General features: G+C 38.6%; 3 protein-coding genes across 3 annotated transcripts; all 3 read left to right on the top strand.

Moving 5' to 3' along the window:
- Positions 1 to 1426: 1426 nt before the first annotated feature.
- LOC134435667 (ladderlectin-like) lies at positions 1427 to 5443 on the top strand. Its single transcript, XM_063184702.1, has 8 exons — positions 1427 to 1461; positions 1708 to 1772; positions 2100 to 2150; positions 3968 to 4018; positions 4156 to 4253; positions 4478 to 4612; positions 4949 to 5060; positions 5303 to 5443. The coding sequence occupies exons 1-8, from the start codon at positions 1445 to 1447 to the stop codon at positions 5371 to 5373; spliced, it is 600 nt and encodes a 199-aa protein (XP_063040772.1). The 5' UTR covers positions 1427 to 1444; the 3' UTR covers positions 5374 to 5443.
- A 4182-nt stretch (positions 5444 to 9625) lies between these two features.
- On the top strand, positions 9626 to 13780 carry LOC134435666 (galactose-specific lectin nattectin-like). The gene is made up of 8 exons (XM_063184701.1): positions 9626 to 9726; positions 9910 to 9960; positions 10258 to 10302; positions 10522 to 10572; positions 10682 to 10779; positions 10895 to 11029; positions 11868 to 11973; positions 13412 to 13780. Exons 1-8 carry the CDS (start codon positions 9681 to 9683, stop codon positions 13480 to 13482), a joined length of 603 nt encoding a protein of 200 aa, XP_063040771.1. The 5' UTR covers positions 9626 to 9680; the 3' UTR covers positions 13483 to 13780.
- Positions 13781 to 15985: 2205 nt separating this feature from the next.
- LOC134436780 (ladderlectin-like) lies at positions 15986 to 22984 on the top strand. Its single transcript, XM_063186130.1, has 5 exons — positions 15986 to 16070; positions 17376 to 17473; positions 17631 to 17765; positions 22384 to 22492; positions 22620 to 22984. The coding sequence occupies exons 1-5, from the start codon at positions 15986 to 15988 to the stop codon at positions 22688 to 22690; spliced, it is 498 nt and encodes a 165-aa protein (XP_063042200.1). The 3' UTR covers positions 22691 to 22984.
- Positions 22985 to 24352: the final 1368 nt, after the last annotated feature.

Here is a 24352-nt window from a genome sequence, read left to right as displayed (position 1 = left end):
AGCCTGGGAATATGCCTGTTTGTAGTGAGGTGTTGATGATCTGAAGTACATCTGATGATATTAGATTTAAGATGGATTTGAAGAAGGCTGTTGGTAAAATATCTAAGTCAGATGTAGAGGAGCTAAGACTTTGTACCGTTCTATTAAGAATGTCCACATCAACTAAATGAAAATTTCTCATGAGGTTAGGATTTAACTTCACCATAGCAAGCTGGTCTGAATCTTGGGTCGGTTGCACATGTGTGAGTATGTTTGCACGTATTTTTTCAATCTTTCCTTTGAAAAAGGATGCGAACTCATTGCATTTGCTGACTGAGAGGAACTCAGAGGGCATTAGATTTGGGGGCCTTGCTAGCTTTTCCACAGTGCCAAACAGGACACGTGCATTATTAATATTTCTGTTAATTATGTCAGAGAAAAAAGATTGTCTAGCTTTAGAAATTTCTTGGTTGTATTTCGAGAGTGTGTGTTTATAGATTTGGTAGTGGACTTCAAGTTTGGATTTACGCCACTGTCTTTCAGCCCTCCTGCATTCTTGCTTTAGCAATATAACTGTGGGATTCTTTCTCCAAGGTGCTTTTTCACGTCCCACTGTTTTGATTTTTTCGGGGGCAATAACATCCATAATACGGGTCATCCTTGAATTAAAATTAACCATGAGATCATCTGCACTCTCTGAGGTTTGACTTTGGATCTCTGAAAGTGCTTGCTGAAAGAGTGAGGCTGTCTCACAGTTGATTATACGTTTTTTGACTGTAACAGATTCCCTTTGAACATGAGGGTACATAGAAACATCAGAAAAAATGCAGTAATGGTCAGAAAAGCCATAGTCTTTGACACTAGCACAAGCATTAAGGCCTTTTGTTATTATTAGGTCTAAAGTGTGACCTTGGTTGTGTGTTGGTCCTGTTACATGCTGTGTGAGGCTAAAAATGTCAATAAGACTTAAAAATTCCTTAGCATAGACATTCTCATTCAAGCAAGCATAAACTTTACTTAGAGATTACTACAATCTGGCCTTGCTCTGCAAGCCCACTTAAATATCCAGTCACTGTTATTTGCTGCAACAATAGAGGTCAGACGAAATATGAACAGTACAATAGTAAAGTGCATTGCAAATACTGAAGTCATCTGTGCGTTACTGGCAGTTATTACGTTATGGGCATCGTTATTACATTATCAAAGCTTTTTTTTAGTGTAAGGCCCATAACGTAATAACATGCCCATAACGTAATAACTTATTACGTTATGGGCAGAACGTTATTACGTTATGGGTAAGGAATTTATATTACGTTATGGGCAAGTTATTACGTTATGGGTTTTATTACGCCCAAATTATTACGTTATGGGCAGTTATTACGTTATGGGCAGTTATTACGTTTTGGGTTCTTACACACCAGCGGCACCTTGAAGTCACCATCAACTTTCCGTAAATTCTTAAAGGATGTTTCCTTATTACAGGTAATGATTGAATTCATCCAAACACACGTATAACATCCTGACATGGAGAGATGAACACAGACGTAATGAGCCATATCTGTTATCTATTTTATTGTCAGAGGACACCTCGAGCACTAAAGGCATACTGAGTGTTTAAGGTTTTTAACCCTTGAGTTGTTTTATATAAATAGGCCCTGGCTGCAGGAACACTTTAATCTAAACTGCACCTCTCACTGTTTCTAACACTGTCCTTTCTGACCGAGCCAGAAACATGAAGTCTATGATGGCTGTCATCCTGCTCCTCTGCATGGGTTTCATGTGTTCTGTTTCAGGTAAAATCATCTTTGTTGTTTGTATCAAATTCGGTCTGCATTTTCTTTTTACTCTTTGGGTTGTAAATAAATAATTATGTTTCCTAAGCTATTTCAAACAGGCAACTATATGAAGTTTATCGCTATTGCACTAGTATTACAATACGCTACTGCAGACTTATTTGCTTATTTTTGTTTTGCTATTACCAAGATGGCCAAGTCATAATGTATTGAAGAGTCTGTGTGATGTCTTAGTAGTATGATGGGAGTGAAGTCTTTTCAATGACTAGTACAGTGTTCCACTGGCGTAGTGGTGCTCAGTATATTAACATGTCCATCTTATTCCAGGAGTTGTTATCCAATCTGAGAACATTACAAATGATTCCCCCTTCAGTGAAGGTAAAAAAAAAATGTCTGTTTACTTCTTTGTATCTTTGGAGTTACTTGTATACAAGACCTTCAATGACAATTCCATAGCTGTTACAGTATATCACGAAAGTGAATACACCCCTCACAGTTTTTCAGATTTTTGAGTATATCTTTTCATAGGAAAGCATTACAGAAATTTCACTTTGACACAATGATTAATGACCTTTTAACAACTTATGTAACCGCTTAAATTTCTTTTTCACTCAGAAAAAAACAAAATACAGCCATTAATGTTTGAACATGTACTCACAAAAGTGAGTACACCCCAGATTAAAATCCGGTAGAGAAGGGGCTGTGTTGGCTCGAATCGTCTCGAAATGAAACGAAATGAAAAGGGATGAAAAGGGAGGTCATCAGTGTGCGTTTCAACCTTTCTTTGCATTGAACTTTTACATTTTGAGTCTGCATCTGGCTTAAATACATTGGTGTGAGATTTGAATGCAATCCTATGGAGAATATCTTGATCTGCTTCAGTAGTCACAGTGCATGTTGACATGCATGTTTCTTTTAGGTGTATTTCAGATTGCCAATGTTGACAGCATTCATGCATCCCCAAACCATGTCAGTCCCACTACCATGCTTGGCTATTGAGAGGATACACTTTTTTGTAAAAAATTACTTGTTTACCACCACACATGCTTGACACCATCTAAAGCAAATTTGTTTATCTTGGTCTCAAGAGAGATGAACAGACCAAGGATATGGATCACTGGAACCATGTCGTGTGATCTGAAGAGACCAAGATAAACAAATATACTTTAGATGGTGTCAAGCATTTGTGGTGGTAAACAAGTGAGTTTTACAAAACAAGTGTATCCTATCAAAATCCAAGCATGGTAGTGGGACTGACATGGTTTAGGGATGCATGGATGCTGTCAACATTAGTAATCTGAAATACGCCTAAAAGAAACATGCATGTCAACATGCACTGTGACTACTGAAGCAGATCATGATATTCTCCATAGGATTGCATTCAAATCTCACACCAATGTATTTAAGCCAGATGCAGACTCAAAATGTTAAAATTCAATGCGAAGAAAGGTTGAAACGTACACTGATGACCTCCCTTTTCATCCCTTTTCATTTTGTTTCATTTCGAGACGATTCGAGCCAACACAGCCCCTTCTCTACCGGATTTTAATCTGGGGTGTACTCACTTTTGTGAGTACATGTTCAAACATTAATGGCTGTATTTTGTTTTTTTCTGAGTGAAAAAGAAATTTAAGCGGTTAAATAAGTTGTTAAAAGGTCACTAATCATTGTGTCAAAGTGACATTTCTGTAATGCTTTCCTATGAAAAGATATACTCAAAAATCTGAAAAACTGTGAGGGGTGTATTCACTTTCGTGATATACTGTTACTTACAAAACTTAGTCACAAAAGCAAGCCTCAGCACTATTTCAAGCCAAGGTAACACAAAAAATAAAAATCACAATCTTCAAATGTTATCATACATTGCCGTGAGCTGTATGTTTTAATTTGAACTGTTGTCCCAGAACTTCAAATCAAACCTGATAACCCATCTCATTCAGTAAATTAAACTAAAATATGAATAAGTTTGATTACAGACTGAGCTAAGATAATTGAAGTAGGCTAATCAAAATTCCATTTTTAAATGATATGCCAATTATGTGTACAGTAGTTTGTGTGCATAGTGCATACTGTATGAAACAGATGTTGCTAACAATAAGGACTTACGGCCTACATTTTGAAAATATAGCCAAGTGAAACTAGAAGCAAAAATAAGACCGTAACCTGAGATTTCATTTTTTTCTATTCTTCTCTAGGACTTGTTGTCCGATCTCAGAGCAGCACAAACGCGTCATCCTGCAGTGGAGGTGAAATTTTAGAGAAAATTTAAAAGCGATTTTTCCTATGGCCTCATCACTATTCAAAAGCCAACCAAAATATTTGGCTTCCTTTACAAAACAAGTTGACAATACAGTTATTTCAGCAAAGTCTTTTTCATCTAAAGGAAGCTTACCAACGTTACCATGTCCTGATGGATGGGAGCAGTATGGAGAACGATGCTACAAGTTTATCAGCACTGCTAGATCCTGGGCAGAAGCAGAGGTAGGATAGAGCCAGGAGAATTGCATGCACTGTGTACCTTATAGGTTAGGTTATACATAGTCTTGCAAGTTGACACAATACACGTAAGAAAGAAACTGAAATAAAATAAAGTGTAAAGGAAAGAAAGAGATGAAGATTGAAGACTGTTTATATGAAATTGCCATATTACATTGTGTTTGAAAAGCTGACTGATCCATGCTCTACATTTTCTTTATCTCCTGCAGCGCTTCTGTGTGCTGCTGGGTGGTAACCTGGCTTCTGTGCACAGTATTGCTGAGTACCATTACATCCAAGGACTCATCGTGACAGCAACGCATGGTGCACCACTCACTTGGCTTGGTGGAACAGATGCCCAACAGGTAAGACCTGGATACCAGGAGCATGTTGCTCAATAAAGTGATTTTCATCTCCTTTTTTCTGTAAAGATTTTTGGAAATCTTTACAGAAAAAACTATTGGACGGTTAGAGTGCAAACAGGAACCTGGGTGCCAATGGGCAATGCAAGTAACTTGTAAATGATCATGTGCTTTCGCCCTGCTCGACAGCACTCCCATATCTTATGTCTCGTATAAACTTCATACTACAATCTTTGCTTACTGTCTATTGTATGGTGTTTTTTGCCTCACCTGATTCAGGTGATTCTGTGATTCAGGAGGCACTGATAAGGTCAGATCTGGTTTCCTTTTTCCCTTCAGGAGAGCATTTGGCTTTGGAGTGATGGATCCAGATTAACGTTTCTTCACTGGCACCCTGGCCAACCAGACAATTACAGAGGTGTTGAACACTGTTTGCAGATCAACTTTGGAGGTTTGTTAAGTTAGCTTTTTGTTATTGTGATAGTGTGCGTGTGTGCACCCAATAGAAAGGGAAGCACAGAATATTACAGTACTAATTGCTCCTTTTCTGTGAGAATGCAGTCAAGTTACAATATGTTAATTACATTTTCTTGGTCACAAACAATGTACAAGCTCAATTCCCAAAAGTCTGTGAGTGCAGCCCAAATGTTAGTGTGCTGTTTATTCTCATTGTATGCCTTGTCCACTCTGCAGGTGGCCTCCTGTGGAGCGACTTGGTTTGTTCAACTCTACTTCCATCTGTTTGTGCAAGAAACCTTGATTAAGCATGATAATAATTTCACTGAGTTGATAGTGGTTGTAGTGGTTGACAATGATGTAGGCTGTACAGTAGTACACAATTTTATATTATGCATATTATATAACATATATAACATAACATATTATGCACCTTCGTAATTTAAATAATTGATCATAAATGTGTCTTCATGTTAACCCATACAGTAAAATGTTTTCTTTAATAGCCTAGTTGGTGTTTTCTTTTACGGAAACACAGCATATTTGTGATCAAGGCCTAAGGCTATAGGATTCTGTAGTGCAACAAGGAGACCCCATATACTTTTAATAGTATTATGTCACTAAATACATTTTTTATGGGGTCCAAGATTTGTAACAGTGCCCCTGTACAGTAGACCATAATCAGGGATTAGAATGTTATCACAATTCTCACCCGCTTTCCAGGCCAGATATAGAAATAAATTATATCGATTCACCAGTCTTGTAACAAAGTTGTTGTTTGTTTGGGTTTTTTTTTTTTCAATTAAAGACATTATGACCACTTATGTCTTTTGAAGGTTTTGCTGAATTATCACATCTCATATCTCATACTATCTAAATTGTTGAGGTAATGGTCATAATATAATCCAAAGACACAAATTAAGATTCACAATACTCACAAATTCAAATTCACTGATTGTTCACTATTGCTCATGAATGATTGGATGGGGCATCAGTTATGGAAACTCATATACAGTGCCTTGCATATGCATACCGGTACCCCTTGAAAATGTAAACATTTTGCCACACCATGACCACAAACATACAGTGGGAGGAGAATGTTTGTACACCCGTTGGAATTTTGTAATCTACGTTACATTAATGCATCAGTAGGTTATAAAATATGGTCTGATGATCTTCACTAAAATCACAAGAATGAATAAACAGTGTCTTTACAGTGTAATTTAACTAATAGGCCTACCACTAATACCATCAAATAAACATGCTATCGGTAATAAGTAAGTACACCCCAAGCTAAATTGGGCGTAGCCCCTTTATGCACGCCATACCTCTGATTGCACGCTGTAATAGACATTTAGTAATGCCTTTAGTAATGCACTAAGACTTGGTCGCTGCCATTCTGCTAATGGCAAATTTATTACGGCGGGCCTAATGGGTTAAGTATCCTCCAAGAGCTCCAAAGTGCACACTAATCGTGCGTGTAAACGGGCATTATTTTGAGACAGGTTAGAGACAGAGGGACAGGAAATAAGTGGGTAGAGAGAGACAGGGAAGGACTGGCAAATGACCCCGGCTGAAATCGAACCTAGATCGCCAACGTAATAAGCTAGTAGGACTACCCTACAGTTAGGCCACGGTAGGGCCAGATATACACCTCTTTTTTTTCAAAATTTCTCCCATGTAAATGAAACATTACAATGTTGAAATATGATCTACAAGCCTTTTACCGTAACGGATATGGCCAACATCAGTTGAATTGAAATTCATAACCAGGTTTTTGTGTAATAATTTAATCAAAATGAGTATCACTGTCTGATGAATTTAAAAAGTAAGACAGTAAGTTTGATGGCCTTGGTTTAGTCAGCAGCTAAACAAGCTATAGTTAAATTGTTCAAGGTTCAAGGTTACGCCTGTAAATTCAAGGTTACGCCTCCAGATATGTTGGCCAAGAAAGCCGTCATTCATCTTAAACTTTTTAGATCAACGGATGTCACTGTCCAGGGCTAGACTTTGATTGAAAAACAGGCCGGGCATTTTTGGCATTGATCAGCTGTAGATTACAGATCACTATGATCACTTGCCCACTATTATCCTTCGATCACTCTGGACAAGCAATTACTAATGAAAGCACACGGTCACAGCTCATCTACAGTATGACAACATCTGCATTCGATTTCCATTGATGAAATGAAACGAATATCCGCTGTGTCAGCCTGTGTGTAATATTTGGATGCATTGTAGCAATGATATCGCTCTACTAATAGCTGCCATTCACTCCAATTCAGTCGTGTCTTTTCCCCTCCACATACTCCTATTCATTTTGGGTGGTTGGACAAGATGTGCCAACTGAATATATGCAAATGGTGGGCCAGTCTTTTAAAGGTACACTGTTTAAGATATTAAGTTGTTTATTTACAGAATTCATATATCCATTCACTAATGTTACTTTTTTCATGAATACTTACCACCACCATCAAATTCTAAGTATTCATCATGACATGACTGGAAAAATTGTACTTTTCATACATGAAAAAGAGGATCTTCTCCATGGTCCACCATATTGAATTTCCAGAAATAGCCATTTTTAGCTGCAAAAATGACTGTACATGGACCATACTAGAAAACATTAGTTTAGTACTTTGTAAAGTTTAATGAAAATATCAAATTTGGCCATTAGGCAACCCAGTTTGAATAAGCAGCATAGTTGCAGTACCTTTTTTGGCCATTTCCTGCACAGTGTACCTTTAAAGGTGCACTGTGTAGGATGATGGCCAGATTAGGTAGGCCTATTGCAACTATGCTGCTCATTGAAACTGTGTTGTCTACTGTCATTTTGATATTTTCATGAATATTTAGATAATGAACTAACATTTAGTATGAGTACTAGTGTCAGACATGTGGGGATTTTACCTTTTTAATTTTGTTTGCTGTGCTTTTTAATATAGTGTGTTTTAGATGTGCAGTGGTTTTATAGTGCATGTTTTACTTGGTTTGCTGTGTTCACTTAATTGTTTGCTGTGTTTTACCATGTGCACCTAATTGACTTTTTATTGCTTTGAGATGGACGGCTGCCTGAACAATTATTGTCTAGCCAATCGGTGCGCTGGAATGATTATGGGGAGGGGTATAAAGAGGCATGGTTTTAGAGGCTCCTGGCATTTGGCGGGGGGATCGGACTGGAGGCAGCAGCAGACCAGGAGAGGAGAGACGACGACGACGGTGAATGAACAGAACAGAACGACCGAACGAAGCCATCCGAACGAAACCGAAGCTGAGCTGGACGACGGCCGCGGCCAAAGGAACGCGAGCAACCCCTTGGAATGTGTACCCAGCAGTCCTCCTGTGCCCCATTCTATTATATTGGTGCTGCATTAATTCCAGTTCAGAGACTAACACTTGTTCTTTGCTACCGAGGTGTGCTGGATCCAGATTGAGCCACGAACTTCACTGGAGACCCCCCTCGGCCACCTGGATGTGACTACACCCAACACGGTTTGGGATTCAACTTGGACTGTGATGCTGGTGTGAAACCTGAACCCTGAACGAAGACCACCTGGACCTTAGAGACACTGCAGCAGTGCTGCTTTTAGAGGACACTTTAGTTTTAATTCATTAGTAAAATAAAAGGGATATTTTTTTAACCTTTGTCTGTCTTCTGTGTACTGGGCATTTTCGAACCTTTTTAATGGTTTTCAACAAGGGCCATTTGTCCGACACTAGTACTAGTATAAGTAGGCTACAGTACGTTTTGCAGCTAAAATTGTCTATTTCTGGAAATTAGAAAGTCAAAGAATGCGCGCACATCAGTGGCACAGGTGCTGGACCAAACGTAAGATAACTGAAAAGAAAATAAAGGTCCGCAAACCCGCTTTATTTCTGGAAATTCAAATGAAAAGTTCAATTTTCCCAGTCATAATGAATGCTTAGAATTTTATGGTGGTGGTAAGTATTCATTTGTGAATGGGCAGCATGAATTTTGGAAATAACCTGTTAAAAATATTTCACACAATACATGTTTATGGGAAAACCCAAAAAAACAGCATCAGCCCCTAAGGACTGTTGGCCCACCGCCGGTAAAATACCAAATTTCCAATCCAACCCTACCACCGTCCCTCGTAAATCCATTTTAGAAGTGATGTTTTTGAAATCACATGCTTTGTCACGAGACAAGGATATTACAATGGGACATTGGGACTAACTATAAATAAAAAGATCCGACTCATGGAACACGAAACATCAGGTGACACCAGTGGCACCTTGGGTTTACCATCAACTTTCCGTAAATTCTCATAGGATGTTTCCTTATTACAGGTAATGATTGAATTTATCCAAACTGCACATTATAAACCCTGATCTGAAAAAGTTACCACTGACCTGATAAGCCATATCTGCTATCTATTTTATTGTTCATCTAAAGACACCCACAACATTAAATAGCCTACTTCATTTCACAACTGCTATAAAGGTGTGTACGGTTGGAGATTATGGTTGGACTTCACCTTCATACATACTTTCTTTTGAAATACAGTATAAGTATGACTCTTGCCTGCAGTGCAAGTCATAACTGAACTGAACCACTGTTTCTAACACTGTGCTTTTGGACCAAGGCAGCAATATGAAGATTACTGTCACTCTGCTGAGTTTACTGTGTTCTGCTTCAGGTAATCTCACATCACTTGTAAATACAGTCTACATTTTCTGTTTTCCTCTTTTCCTATGCTTTTTGAGTCGTAAAGAATTTGTGTTATTATGTTTAATTTGAAATGGCCAAGATAAAGGTGGATCCTTTGTTGTGTTACCTTACCACAGTACACTGCTAAAGACTAATGGCCTTCTCATTCCAGGACTTGTTATCCCATCTGCAGACACAACAAATGATTCCACCTTCAGTGAAGGTACGTAAACGAAAACTGAATTCTTTACATCAGTTCACTTTACCCAGCTTTTTACACTGATTCAGTCATTCGCCCTGAGTCATTATAGTAGGCTACATATAGTACAGTCTGTTTTAAACTATTCTTTGCATCTTACAGGTTAGTGCCAGAAATGAATTAGTCCTTCAAGTTTTTTAAACAAGCCCCATTTAAAGGAAAGTCACAATCTAGCTGTTTTATGGTAGACCCAAAGATTCTTGTTTTATCTCTACATTATGTTGGTTGTGTGTTTTATCCTGCACTTACTTCCTATTACAGAGCTCACATCTGAGAGCACAGCAAACGAACCTGCTTTTAGTGATGGTAAAACATGATTTTGATTTTGTATTTGTTCTAGTGTAAGGCCATTTAAGTATCAAATGCGCCTTTTAAAAAGATTGTAATGTCATTGTGTTGTTGTGCCCTGGCTGAAACAGTTGTTGACAAAACATTATCCTTCTACAGTTTTGTGACTCAAAGCAAAAGTAGCATTCATCACCAATGATATGCTGTTTTATCCATTTAATTTTCACTCCTCTCCAGGACTTGTTGCTCAATCACAGAGTAGCACAAACACATCTACCTTCAGTGCAGGTAAACAAAAGTATCTTCACTATTCAAAATGTACCAAAAAGCTTTTGGCTTCTTCGCAAGAGTTGACAGTACAGCTATTTTGACTGACTTTATTTAATGTACTCTATAGCAAGCCTAACAAGTTCAACATGCCCAGCTGGATGGGAGAAGTATGGAGAACGATGCTACAAGTTTGTCAGCACTCTTTCAACATGGGCAGAAGCAGAGGTAGGATCATACATACTACATACATAGTACTGTATATGCTGATGCATGATACATTCACGCCATTGTGTTGGAAAAGCTGACTTCATACTGCTTCATGGCCATTTATCTCCTGCAGCGCTTCTGTTTGCTGCTGGGTGGTAACCTGGCTTCTGTGCACAGCATTGCTGATTACCATTACATCCAAGGACTCATCGTGACAGCAACGCATGGTGCACCACTCACTTGGCTTGGAGGTTCAGATGCTCAACAGGTAAAGATAATTGTGACGATACTATTTTTTATATATGGCTACAGTATTTATTCCTTTGTTGTATTTGACATTATGACATTACTCTGTTTGATCCTACATTTTACCTTCAAGTGGAATTAAACCATCTCATGCACACTCATTCGCCTCCACAATGACTCTAGATTTCACTGGCATGGCCATACTATCTTTCCTGCTACTCTTTATATCCATTTTAGGATTATAATCTCACTCATCCAGCTCATGTTATCCAAAATAGTGAGCAACTGGACTTCTTGGAGCTTGAAATAGGCCTACCACTTGATCCTCATTCAAGGAATTTAAGGAACGAGTCAACTGACGAACTTCCAAAGATGAGAAAGAAGAAGTCTTTCAAGCTCCAAGAAGAAGTCCAGTTGTTTATACAGTATATTGTCAACTCTCACAAAGTCACACATTTGTTCAAGACTCATCACAGAGCGGCCTTGTTCTGCATGAATGTCCTTAAAGGAGAATTCCTGCCAATTTCAACATACAGTCTTATTGTTCACACTAACCTATGGCTTTTTAAAAACATGTCAAATCTGCATGTTTTTTTTTCCAGCCCTTTCTAAAATCTTGACCATTCTAATGGGGGCATGGATATATCCAAACATCCTGCAACAATATATCCCAGAGGCAATATCAGCTGGCACCTTACAACACAGCTACAGGTTTTGAAATGATATTTCTAGATTATGAAGCCCTGCCCTCATTAGATTGTCCAGGATGTTGGAAAGGGCTGAACAAATAAATTCATCATTGGGTACTGGCAAGGCAAGGGTCACAGGAACAATCTTCCCTTATTTCCTTTCCTACACAGGATGGAGTCTGGCTTTGGAGTGACGGATCCAGATTTTCTTTTCTTCACTGGAGTCCTGGTCAAGGCGGTGTCAGTAGTGAAGCCTGTCTACAGATGAACTATGGAGGTTGGTAACAGTAATGTCTTTAAATGATGAATTCATCAGCAACAAGAGCCAGGCTTGAACATAGAGGTAGGACATTAGACTAGAGGTGACACGGCAATTCGCAACAGCACTGGGAAACAGCACATGCAACCCCCCATTTTGTGTAGGTAGTGGAGTAGTCCGGGAGCCGAAAGCCAAATACCAGCTGAACCTGGCTTCGTCTGATAAAGTTTGTTTTGTTTTGCAATTTGTTGTTGCCCAAGGTGTACCTAGTAAGATTCCAGACAATGCCAGGCGATATCCCTTGAGCATTTCAAGATTTTGAGCCTTTTATGTTGGATGTGCTGCAGCAGGTTACAACAGGTTTCTGCCCCTCTTAATGTCATGCTGATCAAATGCCCTATACCATACTAATTTTTGTGTTAGTTGTCATGGTATGTTGTTTACAAGAACTGGTGGTGCTCCGTGATATCCCAGAGGATGCTCCTTGATATCCCTTGAGCATTTCCAGATATTAAGCCTTTTATATTGGATATGCTGCAGCCATATGTTTCAAGAGTTTTGTCAAATGTCAAATGTCAGGCTAGTCGATTAAATTAATTAGCCTATGCAGATATTTAGCAACACACTTCAAGCATTGTCTTTGTATAGTGTGTTGATGGACAATTTCACATTATTAAGCCATATTTTGACAGAGGTGAGCCCCCTTCTCCATTCATTTCCATTTCTCAGGTCAACATCCAAAAAAGGGCTGCCACCGATTGCCTTGAAAAGGGGGGCAGGGTCACAGTCTAATGTTCTTCTACCTCTGTTAGCTTGAAAAATAATAATAATTATAATTAGTAGTAGTAGTAATAGTGGTAGTATTGTTGTTGTCGCTGTTGTTGCCGTTGTTGCTGGTGTGCGAGAACAACTTGGGGTCTGATTAACTTGGGATGGCATGATAAACAGCTGTTCATGTCAGCTAAACGACACATGGTGCATCTTCAATTTTACACATTGGAAATTAGTACACTGCACTACACTTTTACGAGACGAGCTTCCTGTCGCACTACATTAACCACGCATGCACTTTTTGTGTTGTGTTATGGAGCTATAGTGCCATACAGGCGGAGTGATCTACACTAGTAGCGCACTATAGTGCATTCAGACAGGAAATGCATCAAGTAAACCAACGTAAACACTTCTGAGACTCATTCTTGTGCGTGAGTGTAGGCCTATTCTAAAACACTTCAGGTTGTGCGATGTGTTTCAAATCAAGTCAATTTGTGAGTGCGCTGAGCACTCCGAGAAGTTCTAGGTGACCATCCCAAGTTAATCGGACCCCACATTGATCTCTCGCACACCGTAGTAGTAGGCTAGTTGTTGTTGTTGCTGCTGCTGCTGTTTATAATTTGCACCCACAGTTATCAATGATTTTGCTGTTGGGTCTCACTTGTGTGTCTTGCCCACTTTGCAGGAGGACTGCTCTGGAATGACATTGCCTGTTCAGTGAAATCGCCATCTGTCTGTGCAAGAAGACCCATCTAAGGACTTGTGTTTCACTGACTTTATGGCATAGTATCATGCGACTGATACAAGGACAAAGGCAGTCCGCCTACACAAATGCATTCATAATTACGTGTTAATTCAAGACCGTTTCCATGTATTATCATGTTGCAGTAAAGTTTCTTTATTGTCTTGACTTTTGGCTTATGGAAGATGGATTATAGGCCTACTACGTCTTGTTTCATTGATTATACCACTAATCTGTATTGGGCTTCGCCTATTTTGCATTTTAAATGATGCTTGGCAATGGGCTTCAATAATAAAATCAGTATGGGAACATTGAAAATGTTGAGTTTGGTGTGTTTTCATGCTTGATGTCATGGGGGGAGGGCTGTAGTGGATGAGGGGGCAGGGAGGGGAGACAGGGTGGATGGAGGCTGGCGGGGTGACATGGGTGGGCATTGGGCAGGGTGACAGGATGTGAGGGATGACATGTACAACAGATAGAAATAGGCTCCATTACGAGTAACGCTTTCTTTCATCAAAATATAATCTAAGGGACATAGAACCCAATTATAACCCCTTCCAGACTTGAGCTGTGTTCAGGTCCTGGGCTCAAGACTAGGTCTGGACTGGAACCTCTATAGTGTAGTAGTGATTCTCAACCTTTAAACAAAATAAATGCCTCCTACTGATGCAAGTCAGGAGCAATACAAATATAGTTTCTGAGCTCTGGAGAAATCAGGAATCAGAAGCAATCAACTTTGAGCAACTCCAACGGCCCTGGGTAGAAGCATGTTCAAGGCACTGACGTCGTTTAAGCACAGATGTTCTATTGGGACTAAGACAATGTTTGGTTTAAACTTTGGCACAGCCTTTTCTGGCCTTGACCAGTAGCAAACCGAGGGAGGGGGGTTAACCAGGCCACTTGGGAAACATTATTTGTTATCTTCTTGGTCAGACCAACATCTCAGTACGAGATTTGAAAATCGATGATAATCAGGCAACATGGGCTTCATTATAAGCCTGCCTCCTTCTAAAAACGGTGTCTGCCACTCTCTGAGGCCGACAATTATGGGTTTCCCACCAAAATGTATGTACTCCAGTGAAGGCCACGTGCTTACAACATTTTTTTTTTTAAAGGGTAAAGTCGCTCTCCCAGCTGTGATTCCCATCATTCACTTCTTGGAGCCCTTCAAAAGAATCCATTGGTCACAACACTAATCAGCAATCATATGAAACAAGGTTTGTACAGGTAGCTGTTAATACCTGCTGGGCATTGCTGCCTGTCGCACCTCCTCCGGTGCACATGGGTCAGCGAGAGAAAATAAGACACAAACATCTTTATTGTATCAATTAACAGGCAAACATAGTAAATACACATTCATAAAGTACAGGAGGTGCCTTCCTCAACCACCTTCGCAGGTAGCTGTAGCCTTACGCCAGAAGCAGATGTCATCAGGTGGTGTCCAGCCTTCTCTGGGTGTTTCAGCCCTGAACCACAACACCCGCTCCAGCTGGTGGGCCCACAGTGAGACGCCAGTCTCACAGCCCATCTGCTCCTGGCGTACAGCTTTCCTCCTCTCTCTTACACCAATAACAATCCGGGGGTGCTGTGGCACAGCGCGCTAAGCCCCCCACATTTGGGCTTGCATGCCCACCCACGGGGACCTTGCTTCAAGTCCGGTCGGGGTCATTTCCCGATCCTCTCCTGTCTCTCTGTCCCATTCGCTTCCTGTCACCATCTTCCGCTGTCCTGTAAAATAAAGGCATAAAAGCCCCTAAAAATGTTTTTTTACAAAAAAAGTAAAAAAAATAACACATACGTTCCATACATTTGATGAGCATTAATAATAATGACAATAATAATAATAATAACAATAATACTAACAACAACAATAATAATATACCTGACAGTTGAGACAGATGCTTTCCGACGAGTTGTTTGTGTAAAACAAAGTTTTAGTGAGATTACATCAGCCACCACTGGGGAGGAAAAGTGTCAGTGGAATGGAGCCAACAACTAAAGGAGCTGGATTTTTAATACTGATGCTCAACTCATTGTGCATTGAGACAGAAAAAACAAACAGAAAATTAATGTCAAAACATTATCCAGTGACAAACTATGACAGAGGTTGTGAACTGACCTTGTGTCACTGTAAACTGAACTCATTCCCATCTGAATTGCATTGAAAGAGGACTGTTTGACCACAAAATCACTCAGCCATGTGACCCACGAACACATTGTCACTCACGGGACATTCAAACGTCATGATCATGAGATATATTTCAAAGACAAGTCAAGGCCAAATATCCATAAATTCTTAGGATGTTTCCTTATTGTAGGTAATGATTGAATTTGTTGGGACACTTACTTAACATCCGGACCTGAAAAGGTATACACAGGCCCAATGACCAATATCTGCTATTTTACTGTCAAAGTTCATCAAACATCAAACACTAAAGGCGTCATGTTTACTGGGAGTGTTTTAACTACTGTGATTTAGACATTGCAGTAGGCAGTTGTCATGCTGCAGGCAACACTATGATTTTGGACCGAGCCAACAACATGAAGACAATGAAGAACGTCATCCTGCTTCTCTGCCTGGGTTTCACTTGCTCTGTTTCAGGTAACATTACATGTAGCGTAGGATATGTCTGTATATTGTTTATCATTTGTAAATATATGAGTTTTCTTTTTATCCACACTGCATGGGTTAGTAAATTATATTGGCTCTATGTTTCATGAAGAGGCCTACTTGACTGTATTTAAAAGCCTACAATATGGCTCTTTATGTTGTGATGTCATGATATCCAGGACTTGTTATCCAACCTGAGAAAGTTACAAAGGACTTTGCATCTCACTGCTAACATACAGTACAAAACGTTTTTTTGTGCCATTGTTGTAGTTGTAGTCTAAAGCATAAGATGACATGTGCAATCTTTATGCTGTTTGAAATGGTAGACTGAGACATTTTGGGGTAGGCCTAGTTAAGCTGCACTTGATGCTCTTGATTGTTATTCCAGAAAAAGTCTTTGAGAACACAACAAATAATTCTCCATTTACTGAAGGTTAGACACATTATTAGTTTGCTTCTTGAACCTTGTAGATTTACTAGTGGTGTGGATTGGCACTGCCTTCACGATCCGATTCGATCACGATTCGGGAGGTAGCAATTCGATTCGATTCGATTCGATTCTATGTGATCCGATCCGATTTGATTCTACAATGCATTGCAATGCATTACATTTCTACGAAAATGTTTAATCAGTCATGATGAGGCAATAGTACAAGTAGTCAGATACTGAGCAACAATTTATTGGCTGTTTTCAGGATCAGTCTGTATCAGTCTGTATCAGTCTTGCAATTTTTTGAAGTGCTTTTATTTAATTCAACATTCATTTGCTCCCAAAATATCCATGGAAGTAATTGAAACTTAAAAAAATTGCCAGATCGATTCTGGAACTTGCCGGATCGACTCTGGATCGTTCATGCCCCGCATTGGATTGCATCGCCGAATAAATCATTGTTGACACCACTAGATTTACATCAAGTCACCACCTTCTTAAAGATGTCATACAGTTTTTTAGAGTTGTTGTCGCATGATGAAATCCCAGTTTCTGACAAAAACTTCTCAGTCCCTATATTTGTTTACAAGAAGGCCCAGTACTATTCAAAGTAATCAAATCCCTAACCCCTGTAAAGGTACGACTGTGTTCAAACCTGTGCTTAATTTTTTACATGTCACTTTTTTACTCGTCACTATTCACTCTTCACTCTTACTTTTCACTCTTAACTTCTGCAGGACTTATCTGGTCTGAGAGCAGTGGAAATGTTTCCTCTTTCAGTGAAGGTGAAAATAAAATCAATACCAAAGCCTTTTGTCCTCTCAACATCTCAAATTAATAATACAGATTCTGTTTTTTCTATATAGCAAGCCTAACAAGTTCAACATGCCAAACTGGATGGGAGCAGTATGGAGAACGATGCTACAAGTTTATCAGCACTCTTACAACATGGGCAGAAGCAGAGGTAGGATCACAATAAGCCTTTTTAATCAACACGAGGCTGCTTAGCTGCTCACCAAACAAGAAAGAAAGAAAGAAAGAAAGAAAGAAAGAATCACAATTATTTTTTACTAGATCTTGCTTAATATTTTATGATCTGATATTTTGTTTACCTCCTACAGCGCTTCTGTTTGCTGTTGGGTGGTAATCTGGCATCTGTGCACAGTGTTGAAGAGTACCACTTCATCCAAGGACTCATAGTGATGCAAGCACATGGTGGAACGGTCACTTGGCTCGGTGGTTCAGATGCTCAGCAAGTAAGAGTAATTCTTAATAAATGACAATAGGAGATCCCGCTTGAGAGACAGCATATTTCAACATTACTCATTAGGCCAACAGGGACCCAGGTGACTTTTTTTAAAAAGTCTTTAAAAACACTAAATGACGCGCGAAAATGTATTTTTAGTTAAGTCAGCATTTTGTTTTGGGAGCTATTCCATTCCATTGTGCCTCTGGTTTGCTTGACAGCCAACATCATTTAGGCCTCCCAGAATGGTTCACCAGCAGATGGTGTCTCTTTTTGATTTTATCATTTGCAGAGATGATTTGAGATGACTTATATCCACACGCTCGAAACTTGGACTCCATCGTGCTCATGTTGCGTAGTTAAACCATGTTGAAATCCATAGTTAAACCATGGGCAAGTCATAGTCAAACCATGGTTGAATCATAGTCAATCAATGGTTAAACCATAGTCACAAAACGTGCTCAAAAAAACGTGACAACTGTGAGTAACTAAAAACCATGATTCAGTTCTCAACAGTAAAACCTTGGTCCATTTTCGTAAAGGTCACCCTGGGTACAACCAGCATGAGAGATCTGAAGGCCGTCTAGGCTTGGCTATATTGTTCAATTAATTCTGCATGACACGAATGCATGGATTAATTTCTCCAAATCATGTTTAGACCCACTATTCCTAATCTTAGCAATGTTCCGATGCCAGAAAGTAATGTATTTAATATGATCAATGAAATTAAGATCACTATCCAACATCATACCAGGACTTGACTTATGTGATCTGGATTCAGGGCATTCTATTTCAGTTTTCCCTCCTTGTAAAGAATAGAAAAAAAGACACAGGTCGGATTTATTGCGTTACAGGCCAAAGAAAAAAGAAGAACACACCATTATATTCTCTACATGTTATTCAAAATGTTCTGAGCGACTGAACCGTTTAACCGACACTGGTACATAGGCCTACTGAAATCAGAAAGGGGTGGTAACCTTGAACGTTTACTATCTCAGAGAGAAAATTATTATATTCATTTTCTTAGGACATTGGTTCCTTTTGGTCTACATGTGGAATTTGAATTGAAATGTTTTCTCTAATTAGACTCAATGTTACTTTGCAGTTCTGACCTTTGTTGATGGGTGTCAAGATGAGACAATACTTTTCATGACGGCCTCTAGTGACCTGATTTAAACATTGCAAGTGTTATTCTCATTTGGCCTTCCCATAATGTGATTATGTATATAGACCACTTGGTATTTGGATCTCTTGCACTCAGGGGCTGGTGTATCACTATGTTTTTTATTTTTATTTTAATATTTATAAATTGTCTAAATCTGTTACCTGTCCTTTTGACATTATTGCTTTGTAATGGAAACATGATGTGATTACAGTTTTTCTCAATTGGTTTTGTACATTTCTCACAACAGAATAATGATTCTCAAAAGTCTTTGTTCAATTGTGACTTCCTGGTGTTACCTCTGCACAAGGTCAAATCAGTTTCTCATAGTTTTCGGCATATAGCAAATGCTCTCGTCCACCATGCCACTGCTGTGTACCATTCTCAGTGATTTTGTACATTATTGCTTTTGTCATATCACTCAAAAAGCTTTGTCACTGAATGCATGAAACTATCTCACCCCCCAAAACATTTAGGCCCTATATCATGCAAAATGATTTACCAAGCTGTCATAATGTGATAAGCACTGTATAATTTCCATTGGATTTTTATCTATAAATGTGATCTGAATTGGTAAATTGCTCACAGGTAAATATTGACTCTCTCTAATCAAAGGCAATAGAAGGGATAGAGAAAACAGGCATGCAATACAACAATAGGCACTGTACTGCATTATATTACTCAATGCCTCATGTGCCCTTTATAATTACGCTCCACACAAAATTACAATATTTCCCTAGAATTTCACAAGACAGTAAGTGCACATTATACAGTATCAGTGTATTGTTTCAAAATGTATTTTGCTTTACAGTTCTAGATTGTTTTCCACATGGGCTTGCAAGACAAGTACAAACCCCAACTCCGATGAAGTTGGGACGTTTGGTAAACAGTGAATAAAATCAAAATGCTATAATTTTCAAAACATTCAATCTATTCATTAGATGGAGAATAGTGAAAAGGCAACACATTAAGTGTTGAAACCGAGAAAATATATTGTTTTGGGGGACATATGTACTCATTTCTAATTTGATAAATCCAACACGTCTCAAAAGAGTTGGGACGGGGACAATAAATGGCAGCAAATGTCGAGGAACACTAAAAACAAAACAAAAGACAACACTTAACAGTTAAATACATTAACCGATGAGATGATTTTATATAAAAAATCAGTGTTAATTCCCATCTTGGACATGATTTCACCAGCTTAAATGGTGAGTGTATTCCTTGTCATGATTTGCAATGTTTTCCTTTCTGTAGTGCTTATAGTGTGACAGGTCTTGACCAAAAACCCACCATTTTATCACCTGCTGGTCCTTATGATGGGAGCCAAACTGTTAAAACATAGTAGAGAATGCAATTTGACCTTACTATGTGGCAGTAATCGAAGATCTCCCTTCAAAATATAATGCATGGGTGGCTTTTCATGCTGTTTAAAACCCATTTATACCATTCAGCACTGTATTTAACTCTACAGATGAGTGAGAACATCTTAACCAATGCACTACTGCACCCGCATGCCATCATGGAGGCTGACTTTTGAAGATAGCACTAACACAAGTTGGATGGTCCATTTTCACTGTAGCACAGGATGTGCAATGCTCTATTATTGTCAAAAAGAATGGACTTCTACAACTTCTGCTGACTTCTGTAAGCAAAGGACAGTTTCCCATGTCTTCTGGGTCTATTTCAAGTGAGCTCAGGTGCTTAGGAGAATGTTACACCCCTGTATCATTTTCATGCATTAAGCATTCTTAATATGGTCAATTTTCAATAGCTCTAGCACTCCAGGAATTAGAGTGAGACTACAGACAATATATGTTTCATGATGTCCTGAACCTATACAATGATTTTATTAACAAAAATATGTCTTATATACACTCAATCGTGGTAAATCAAAGGGAATTCAAAAATGTATGTAATAACTATGGTAATGATTCCCTTTGCATCTTTAATTCTGAGTGACTCAGCCTCTCTGTGATGATCTTATACCTGGACACCTTTATTGTCCATCAGTACAATTAATTTTGAAATGTTCTTCTTTGTTGTTTTATCTTATTTGGATGTTTACTAAATTTCACTGATCCCCGTCCCAACTCTTTTGAGACGTGTTGGATTTATCAAATTAGAAATGAGTACATATGTCCTCCAAAACAATATTTTTTCTCGGTTTTAACACTTAATATGTTGTCTTTTCACTATTCTCCATCTAATGAATAGATTGAATGTTTTGAAAATGATAGCATTTTGATTTTATTCACTGTTTACCAAACGTCCCAACTTCATCGGAGTTGGGGTTTGTAAAAAGGGATGGTATACGGCCTAGAGGGCGCATTTTGACACCTCAACCAGAGTTTGCTATTTTTCCTATTTTGCAATGAGAAAACCTGTCAATAAATAGTCATAGTCTAAATGTATATCTAGGACAATCTTATCTGATCAATGTAATATAAAGTCGAATTTACAACATTTCCCATCCAATCTAAATAACATTTTGTTTCAGAAAAGATCCTCAAGAGTGTACTATTCAATTGACATGACAAAATCAAAGTGACTATAGTATATATAACTATATATTGTCCATGCACGGACCAAACTATGACACAATGACTAACGTACCATTCTGCTGGCACTGATACGTTCATTGACACAAAAACTTGGGTTTTGAGCAAGAGACTTGGTTTTGCAGGTCATCCACAGTGTTTTGCCATTTGTTAAAGCTGTTTTGAGAATGAATATTATGTTTTGCAAATTGCGAGAGAGATTTGAGAAATGTACAAAACCAATTGAGAAATACTGTAACATGCTACACTCATGCTTTTATTGTACTAAATTGAACCACTTTTTCACCTGGGTAGTGGAGGAGATTAGCCTAGTGTAGCCTAGTGAGTTTTGTTATGCCGGGAAGCTCCCTCCGATGAAATGAGTCTTCACAAGCTTTTTGAAGGTTGAGAGGTATGACCCTGCTCTTGTAATAGCTAGCTGGTAGCTTATTCCACCATTGAGAGACGATGACAGAAAACCGTTTGGACTGGGTAAGTCCAAGTGTGATTAGAGGGCAAGGCTTTTTTTTTGTCTTTTATTTATTTATTTATTTATTTTCAAGATAGGACAGGTTGACAGGTGAACAAGCGTCACTGGTGTAGCAGTCCATTGCCCAGTTGTTTGAGCCATGGCTGGGCCAGTAGGCTATAAGTGGTTAGTAGGCCTACTGGAGGAACGCAACCCTGGAAGGACATATGGCTTTAGCATAGCCTTCAGGTAAGCCGGAGTAGAACCTGCTGTAGCGTTGTAGGCAAGGATCAGGGCCTTTAATTCGAGTGGACAACGGTAGCCAATGTAGGTTGACAAAAAATGACGTGACATTCACCCATTTATGTTGAATGATGACTATGTATGGTATTTCTTTTACACACATTGACCGACTGTGTATGATAATGTGTTATATAAATACATTTATTCCCTACAGGAGGGAATCTGGTTTTGGAGTGACGGATCCAGATTTACTTTTTTTCACTGGGGCCCTGGTGAGCCAAATAACCTAAATAATGAGGACTGTCTTCACATGAACTATGGTGGTAAGTTACTATACCATAATAATGTATTGATGTGTCTTATTCAAGTATCTCAGTCCATGGTTTCTGTTGTGTCAAATGTCATGGTGGTGATGGTTAAGTCTCATTGCATGTCTTGTCTACTCTGCAGGAGGACTGCTCTGGAACGACATTCCCTGCACAGGTCTATATCCATCTGTCTGTGCAAGAGAACTCATTTAAGCACATCACTGAGTTTGACGCAGCCGTAGCAGGAGTCAATGTACCATAACTTAACATTCATCTTCTTAGTAACTCAGGACTGATTTTCTTTATGTTCTATCCTTAGCATTCACATGCTAAACCACTGGTAACACTATCATAATGGTTGCAAAATCATAGACATAAAGACTTACATAATTAACCAAATGATGAACCAAACATTAACAAATGTTTTTTTTTTATTATTTACTAAGTTTAATGAATGCTTCATAAAATATCAACAAATAATATGGTCAAGATTTTACAAACCTTTGAACAGAGCATTTTTATTCATTTACAAAAATATTGTAGATGTTTGATTAAAAAACTATCGTTTTTTTCTTTTTATCATCTGGATGACTCGAACTTAACTCTATACTATGCTACTTCCTCTTAGGGCAATAGAATTTGATCAGTTTCAGTAATGTGCAACAGCACCTACTTGTAAACCTGTAAAAATGATGTTTGGCAATGTGCTGCGAGATAATAGAATATGCTGACAATTGAAAGTTCAGGTTTGGTTTGTTCATTGCTTGCCATATAGGATTTATGGATTTATATATCTTTGATCTCAAGGCTTGTCCCAATCTATAAATGATTTTTAATTTGATTTAGGCTAACTGTCTCAGTAGGACATCCTCTCACGTCAGCTCGAGGCTTGTTCTTTTGGATAATGAGCACCTGATGTTTCATTTAACCATTGCAGGGAATTTGGTCAAAATGGCAGCCAAACAGATAGTTCCAAATACAACATATGGGTCATTCTACCTTTCCAGTGCGCTTTTGGCAAACGCAAAATGTCAATTATCAGTATTTTTTTTTCAAATAAATGACCTAGATGTTTCCATAGTGTATATATTTAAGTTTCCAAACAAACAAAATGCCAAGCTCAATCTTAAATCATTTGATAAATACTCTAATGAAAGCAAACCTTTGCTTGATTATTTTGTCAACAGTGTTATGGACAAATACTATGTCATTTCAAACATATATAAAAATACTAGAGTTGAAACAACATACGTTTGAAAGTGCTTATGTCCTTAGCAATAATGTTGTCATTAATCTCTGCAACTGATATAGAAAATGTGATGGTTGAGCTTCATAAGTGGGATTTTATGATTCACTATGATACAGACACATTTTTCATTATAAATCCCTGTAACGTCTGATTTGAATTTAGTCACACTCCTTACACAAGACTTCCCTCTCCAGAGATAATCCCTACTGTCTGTTCATAGGATTTTTCAACACATAAGGGATCAATAGCACAAAAACATTTTCAAAACAGTCAACCGAGTTACTCAACTGTGTACGGTAAACAATGCAGGGGAACAAGTCGGCACTTTTTTAGGAGAAAAAAACAGAGCAGACAAACCCATCTCCCTAGAACACAAATTATTTTGTTTGTTTGTCTGTCTATATGGAGATAAATTGGTAAAAACATACTCCTCCTCAACTGTCATAGCTGATGCGTAACACCATTGACGGTAACACGGCTTGACATGTCAGCCCTTTTTATGGTGTTGTGCTAACTGAGGACCTCAGAAGTTCCACCTAGTGATGGGATTTTCGGCTCTTCTTTGAGATGTGGTTCTATTGGCTCTTCTTACAAATTTGCTTTAGATGGTGTTAAGCATGTGTGGT

The sequence above is a fragment of the Engraulis encrasicolus genome, chromosome 20 (assembly GCF_034702125.1).
Source record: "Engraulis encrasicolus isolate BLACKSEA-1 chromosome 20, IST_EnEncr_1.0, whole genome shotgun sequence".
Taxonomy (NCBI): domain Eukaryota; kingdom Metazoa; phylum Chordata; class Actinopteri; order Clupeiformes; family Engraulidae; genus Engraulis; species Engraulis encrasicolus.
The sequence above is the reverse complement of the archived record's forward strand: the minus strand, read 5'-3'. Positions and strand labels throughout refer to the sequence as shown.

Excerpts from the sequence above, each read along its gene's own strand:
- LOC134435667 (XM_063184702.1), top strand. Across the intron at positions 4,019-4,155 it reads CGCGTCATCCTGCAGTGGAG|GAAGCTTACCAACGTTACCA; the intron begins GTGAAATTTTAG and ends TTTCATCTAAAG. Across the intron at positions 4,613-4,948 it reads GTGGAACAGATGCCCAACAG|GAGAGCATTTGGCTTTGGAG; the intron begins GTAAGACCTGGA and ends TTTTCCCTTCAG.
- LOC134435666 (XM_063184701.1), top strand. The coding sequence starts at position 9,681 with ATGAAGATTACTGTCACTCTGCTGAGTTTACTGTGTTCTGCTTCAG. Across the intron at positions 10,780-10,894 it reads CAACATGGGCAGAAGCAGAG|CGCTTCTGTTTGCTGCTGGG; the intron begins GTAGGATCATAC and ends TATCTCCTGCAG. Across the intron at positions 11,974-13,411 it reads TCTACAGATGAACTATGGAG|GAGGACTGCTCTGGAATGAC; the intron begins GTTGGTAACAGT and ends CCCACTTTGCAG.
- LOC134436780 (XM_063186130.1), top strand. The coding sequence starts at position 15,986 with ATGATTTTGGACCGAGCCAACAACATGAAGACAATGAAGAACGTCATC. Across the intron at positions 16,071-17,375 it reads TTTCACTTGCTCTGTTTCAG|CAAGCCTAACAAGTTCAACA; the intron begins GTAACATTACAT and ends TTTTCTATATAG. Across the intron at positions 17,474-17,630 it reads CAACATGGGCAGAAGCAGAG|CGCTTCTGTTTGCTGTTGGG; the intron begins GTAGGATCACAA and ends TACCTCCTACAG.